Source organism: Drosophila bipectinata, chromosome XR (genome assembly GCF_030179905.1).
Source record: "Drosophila bipectinata strain 14024-0381.07 chromosome XR, DbipHiC1v2, whole genome shotgun sequence".
In the NCBI taxonomy this organism is placed as follows: Eukaryota; Metazoa; Arthropoda; class Insecta; order Diptera; family Drosophilidae; genus Drosophila; species Drosophila bipectinata.
In genome coordinates this window covers 23,467,571-23,474,272 of record NC_091735.1, presented here as the reverse complement: position 1 = coordinate 23,474,272, position 6,702 = coordinate 23,467,571, and the positions used below count along the sequence as shown (strand labels likewise).

Below are 6,702 nucleotides of genomic sequence, written 5' to 3'. Positions count from 1 at the left end.
ACACTTAAATGAAACGTTTTTAGTGAAAGTTAATATAAAATTATAAGAGTTTTTTGAAGATAGAATTATAAATAATTATTAACGAATTTTATTTGGAGGAATTCAATATAATATAATAAATATAATAATAAAGCCTTTAGCTCATAAATAAATACTTCTCATAATATTATATTATTTCATTATTATCTTTACAAACCCCTAGCTAAAAGTACTTCCATTTTTATAAATTTTCTTGTTCACCCTTAAAATCATATACACCTTTTTTAAGGGTATACCTCAAAAATATATATTTAAAAATAATTATATACTTTGTATACATATTTTTATTTTAATTATTAAAAGGCACATGTGGCCGAAAACACAACTGCTCAATAAGACGAGAACAATTTGCTTATAAAACCAGACAATTCTCGGAACTCGCTAATGACCATCGCAAATAGCACAAAAACTTGCTGGCGTGCTGGCCAGACACAAAAAAAATAAATAAATAAATATATTTGATAAGAAGGCACTATTTTTGAGCAGACTTTGGGCCATATGGACTAGTGGAATTTGGTTTGTTTTTAAGGGAACTATTTGAAAGTAAGGCTAAGGTGACAAATGAGTTCGCAACTTTTTTATTTTAAACATTTTTTATATTTAATATAAATTTAATTCCATAAAGAATCAAATAAAAGTGAAAACTTGTATTAAAAATAATAAAAACAATTTAAAACATAATAAAATCCAAATATATCTTACAATTTAAATTATTATATGACAATATATATTTTCAAAATTACAATGTCTTTTATTGTCAACCCATGTACCCTAACATTTCGATTGTAGAGCATCTTGGAAAAAATCCCCGAAATACAAAAAAGTGTTTATAAAAATTTCAATGTCTAATGACAATTTATAGACGTTTTTCTAGTCGTGAGCCCAAAAAAAAAAACTAAAAAACCAGTCGTGTATGCCTCTTTAGGTGGGAGGTGGGGCATTCAAGGGGGTGGGGCTGCTAAGTGCCGTTCATATATATAAGCAAATGTCCGCCAATGATCTCCATTTAGTTGTCGATTGGAGGTAAATCACACAAGACGAGAAAAATATTCAAAAATGCGTGCGACGACTTTGATTTTCGGTCTGCTTTTCGTGGCCAGTTGTTCGATGGTGTTGGCCAGGCCGCAGGATAGTTCCAGCACCACAACCCCCAGCACCACCACAACTACCAGCAGTACCACTCCAAGCACCACCACCACGACAACAACTACAACAACTACTCCAAAACCAACAACTACAACGACAACCACAACGGAGAAGCCAAAATCTGAGTCTACCACTGCCAGTACCACTACTAGCACAACCACCCCCAGCACCACCACCAGCTCCACCACCCCCAGCACCACCACCACTACCACAACTACTACTACCACTCCCAAGCCCGATGATGAGGCCGAAAAACTTTTGAAGCAATGCGAGGAACTCAAGAACCGTCACAAGCGCGGAAATTCTTCCTCCTCCGAGGAGGACGACAGCGGCGAGAAGAAATCCGCCAAGAAGGAACGCAAGCAGCTGAAGAAGCTCTGCAAGCAGCTGAAGAAGCAACAGGAGAAGAAGCAGGAGCGTGCCCAGCAGTCGGCCCTCTCCGAACTCTCCGATGCCCTCAAGAACTACGCCCAAAAACAAAAGCAGAAGAATTAAAAAATTCTGCTCTAAAAACATAAATTAATTGAATTTTTTTTATTGTTGCTTAAGTGTAAAAATTAAAAAAAAAAGAAAATGAATTACAATCATAAATAAAATATGAATTTACTTGAAAAAGTAAAAAACCAATACAGTGGAAAGTGATTTTATTTAAAAGGATTATAAAAACTAGAATTTTCAAGATTGTTAAATAATGTTGGGTTTAAAAATGGGCTAAAAATTTTTTTGCTTTCAAAGTTTCTATTAAAATTAAAATTTTATATTTTATATACCATATTTAATTTTTTTAATATATCGAAAACCATATCAGATATTAGTTAAGACTGTTTCTGATGCAAAAATATACTTTATAATACTCTATACAATTTAATTTTTCTATAATCTAGTATCTATTATTTGTAGTAACTTCTCTCTATATCTCTATATTGGTCTATAATTTAGAAACAGATATAGTTTCTTAAAAAGATTTGTAAATAAAAGATCTTAAAAAGGTACACTTTCTTAAAAGATTCCTCCAAAAACATACTTTTAAAGAAAAAAATATAGATATTCAGTTTATTTGATTTTGGGCGAAAAATTTGTCAGCTAACTTGATTTAAAAAAATTGTATTTTCTTATTTCTTAAATAGTTTGATTAAAAACATTGAAACTGTATACAACATATGTGTATGACTTTCATATTTCAAGCAGCCCAAGCTTACATGGATACTGATTCATAATAAACCAATAAAACCCCTCAAATCAACAGAGAAAGAAAGTGCAAATATCCTACTTTTTACTTAAAATGCTTTGGATAAAGTTTACTTGGTTATTATCACTCCAAACCATAAACCAAAGTAATCAAATATTGAATCACAATCAGATCAAACGAAAACTAGGTGAAAGTTATACCTTTATTTGGGAGTTTTTTTTTTTCCCTGATTGCCAAACTAACCTCTAACCCTGTTGGACAAGTAAATGATTTATTATTAAATCACTTGCCAGCATAGCTTATTTGCATTCGACAATAAATGTTTCCGCTAAGCTAGACCAGAAATAAAATCCCAGGCAACCAAAAAAAAAACTCGTTTTTCGGGCATTCAACAAGTTTTCTTTAGTTACAGCACTTTTTTACAAGGGCACTTCCACTAATAGATGAAAAATATTAGCCACACATGTTTGCCAGCTAATAATATACATACATAAATATATACATATATATGCAAACATGTGTGTAGCTAAGGGTCACAAATTTGAAACTACTAGTAGATGACCAAGAAAGCATAATTTGCATAATCAAGCGAAAAAGAAAAAATGAAATGAGGAGAATTTTTGGTTTTCTGTTTAGTTTTGCGAAACAGCCAGCGAAAATCGACGAAGAAATATGAATGCTAATGAGTTTGAGCCATTGAACTCTGCCCGGTGGAATATTGGGATGATGGGAAGTGGAAGAGGTTATCAATACACTGGAAGAAATGTATGATTTAATTATTATGAAAGGTGTAGAATCTTGAGAAACCCTTATAGTTTCATATATTTGCAAAAATGTAGACATTAAAAAAGGCTTTTAAAAACTCTCATCTCCATGCCACAAAAAAGTGTCACCGTTTACTAAGACTAAAAAAAGGCTTCACGAAATAACGCTTCACAAAAAGGCGTTAGGACATTTTCCCTTGACACGAGTTTTGTTCGTAGTGAAAGGATATGAATTCAATCAGTACCAGATGTGGAGTCGAACGCTCCACATCTAGCTCCTCATTATTTTATTTTTTTTATTTTTTCCTGATTTTTGATTTTTTATTATTCATTGTAATTTATTATTTTGTTTAAATATTAGAGTGGGGCCTATGGGAGTTGTGCTTGTCCCAGTGAAGTGATGCTGGGCTTATTTTTATTTTATTTTTTTTTTCCTGATTTTTTTATTTTATTATTCATTATAAAATATTATTATTTTTAAATATTAGAGCCTTTGGGTCTTGAGTTGTTCCACAAATGGGACAGTTATGCTGTGCTGGCCTTATTTTTATTAAAAGACGACTAAATATAAAATTTGTTTATTTTTTTGTTTAAAGTTGGTGCCTAAAGGGAATCGATGTCTTTGTTCTTGATATACATATCTCAATCAATAGCTATTGATTTGAGATGGAGTAGAGCTAGTTATTTTATTTAAACTTATTTTATTTAAAGACAATTTTTTTATGTGTATAAGAATATAATATAAAGACAATTAAATATATATAAATATTTTTTGTATTTTTTTTTCTATTTTAAGTTGGTTTTTTCGGGAACCTAATAATAATTTTTTTTTTTGTTTTTCTTTTTAAAAAGTTAATTTTTTCAAATGAAATTATATTAAAAAATTTGACCTTTTTCTAAGATTTAAAAAATAAAACCGTAATCAAAATATTGAAAAGTATTTTTCTCAGTAATATTCCCTTTTGTAAAATGGGTCGCCCCCGGGTCCATTCTTCTCGCCTGACACGCTTTGAACTCGCCAAGTTAATTATGCAAAAATAAAACAAAAAACAACAAAAATAAAAGGTTAAAATTAAAATTAAAAAAAAAAAAGCACAAAATTGTGAAAATAAAAAAAAATTCTTAGTGAAATGCCGTTAGTGGAATGGCCGACACACAAAAAAAAGTTAATATAAGTCGGAGCCAAGGCCCAAAAGTCGAATCAGTTGATCGAGAAGAGACCTAACAGTTGGTCAGAAATGATGTTTTGCGGCAATTCGGGATTCGGGATGATCCTGGTCCTGGTCGGGGCCATGGCCTTTACCAGCGACCTCTCGTTGGTGAGCGGTAAATTTTTTTACCAACAATTTTCGATCCAAGAAACAGAAAAATAATTAATATGTGTGTGTGATTTGCTTTTTTTTTTGTTGAAATTTTTTTGGTGTCAAAGGTCAAACGGTGCCACCACTGGTGACCTCAACGGTGAAACCAACAAATGCCCCCAAAATGGAGGTTACGCCCACCAAAGCAATGATTGTTAATGCTCCGCCCAGTAAGCAAAAAAAGGTAAGAAATTTATTTAAAATTAAATTTTAACTATAAATTTAATTTATATAATTTTTTTAGGTTCCTGAAATGAAACAGGAACCCCTGCTGAAGGCCAAGGATGGTGCCAAACCCCTGCAGGTCACTGGATTTATTACCAAGTCTGGAAACATCTATGAGATTGAGGACAAGCGCGGCATGGGCGCCATCGAGGGTCGTCAGGCTGTTGAGGAGAAGCAGGCCGATCAGATTGTTTGCAATTATGGCAACGTGGTGATCTACAGCGATGTGCCATGCGACCAGGTGACCAGTGTCCGAGTGGGCGACATCAAGCAGATCAAGGACGGCAAGGTGGAGAGTGCCGAGAGCAGCACTACCGAAAAGAATCCATCCGATGAGGACAAGGAACAGGATGAGATGCAGGTATGCAGCTTTAAAAAAAAATATAATTATTAAAATGAAATAAAATATTTAAAAAAAAAATTAAAATTAAAGGAACAGGATCAGAATGAAGATGATAACCAAGAGGAGGAGGTTCAACAGACCAATCATCCCAGACAGCAGCCGCAGAAAAATCGCCGACGTCGCCGTCGTCCCGCCCAGAAGCAGCAACAGCAGCAGAGGTTGCAGCAGCAGCGACGCCGCCAGCAGCAGAAGCGTCGACGCATCAACGGAAACGGAAATGGCGGTGCTGTGGTAGTGCGACGTCGTCGCAATCGCAACAACAACAAGAACACTGGAGGCCAGCGTCGCGGTCAACAGCAGCAGAGACGTCGTCGTCCCAACAATAACAACAACAACAATAGGCGTCGCAATGGCAACAACAACAACAACAATAACAGAAGGCGCAACAATGTCCGACCCGATCATAGACGTCGCATCATCAACGTTAATGGCCAGCAGCAGAGGCGTCGCACTCGCCAGGGCAACAACAACAACAACAGCAACTGAAAAAGGGGTTAACACATGGGCTTGAGAAAAATTTCAAAATCGATATATTTATTAAAAAAATAAACTTGCATCTTAGAAAACAAAAACACCAAAAAAAGGTTTTTTTTTTAAAGAACGTATACTACATGATATGTATATGATATACGGTACTTCTGGTATTAAAATTTGACTCTTTCTGATATAAATCATCAAGAACTATTATCTTGTATTGGAAATGCCTTTTCATTTGGTGGAAAGAGAAACTTATAGTATTTTTCAAGCTAAATACTAACACTTAAATACCAAAAAGTGTATGATACACGGTACTTTTGGTATTTAGACTTAATAATTTGTTTCTCTCGTTTAAAAAGAGAACATAGTGGTATTTTTGTAAGGCAAATAAATACTAAAAGATGTATGATACTCAGTACTATTATACTTTTGGTAATAAAATAAGAAATATTTTCTACCTTTCTTTCTCTGGAGTCCCTAAAATAAATAGGGGAAGCAAATAGTATTTTTCAAGAAAAACAAATGTATGATACCCAGTACTTTTAAAACGACAATTTTTTAATTTCCCCCTCTCTAAACACACACCCAAATTTCAATAAATAAAATATTATTATTTATTAAATAAATCAATACTTAAAGAAGTACCATAGCCCTTACTTTTATTATATAAATTCATTAATTTTTCTTCCCTACCTTTGTCATATAAAACGACCTCCCATATCTCTTGCATGCAAAAAAAAAAAAAAAACAAAACCACCAAAGAAAAAGTCAAGCAAACAAATGGAAAGCCAAAATGCAGCTGAAAGTCTCCTTTTTCCGGAGCTTTTGCCGGAACACACTGGTGCAAAAAATTGAAAATTCACTTTGTGTTGGTCTTTTTGGTCTTGGGGAAATCAACACGGGGCAGTAATTAAAACAAGTGCAAGCCCATAGTGCCGATGGGATAAAAGAGGTGGCTACCACGAGGGGGGGGGGGGGGGGCGGGAGGAATGGGCTACCAGTGAAAGATATAGGAGGAGGAGTCGACTTATCAGGTGTCCTGGAAATATTTGAATAAAGTTGTACATTAAAATATATTCAAAATATATTCTTTAAAAT

General features: G+C 33.8%; 2 protein-coding genes across 2 annotated transcripts; both read left to right on the top strand.

Annotated features, from left to right (window-relative positions):
- Window positions 1-1,040: 1,040 nt before the first annotated feature.
- Window positions 1,041-1,695, top strand: LOC108119365 (adipocyte plasma membrane-associated protein Hemomucin). Its single transcript, XM_017232527.3, has one exon. The coding sequence runs from the start codon at window positions 1,096-1,098 to the stop codon at window positions 1,678-1,680; it is 585 nt and encodes a 194-aa protein (XP_017088016.1). The 5' UTR covers window positions 1,041-1,095; the 3' UTR covers window positions 1,681-1,695.
- Window positions 1,696-4,016: 2,321 nt separating this feature from the next.
- Window positions 4,017-5,671, top strand: LOC108119366 (translation initiation factor IF-2). Its single transcript, XM_070276244.1, has 4 exons — window positions 4,017-4,464; window positions 4,568-4,683; window positions 4,744-5,085; window positions 5,158-5,671. The coding sequence occupies exons 1-4, from the start codon at window positions 4,377-4,379 to the stop codon at window positions 5,611-5,613; spliced, it is 1,002 nt and encodes a 333-aa protein (XP_070132345.1). The 5' UTR covers window positions 4,017-4,376; the 3' UTR covers window positions 5,614-5,671.
- Window positions 5,672-6,702: the final 1,031 nt, after the last annotated feature.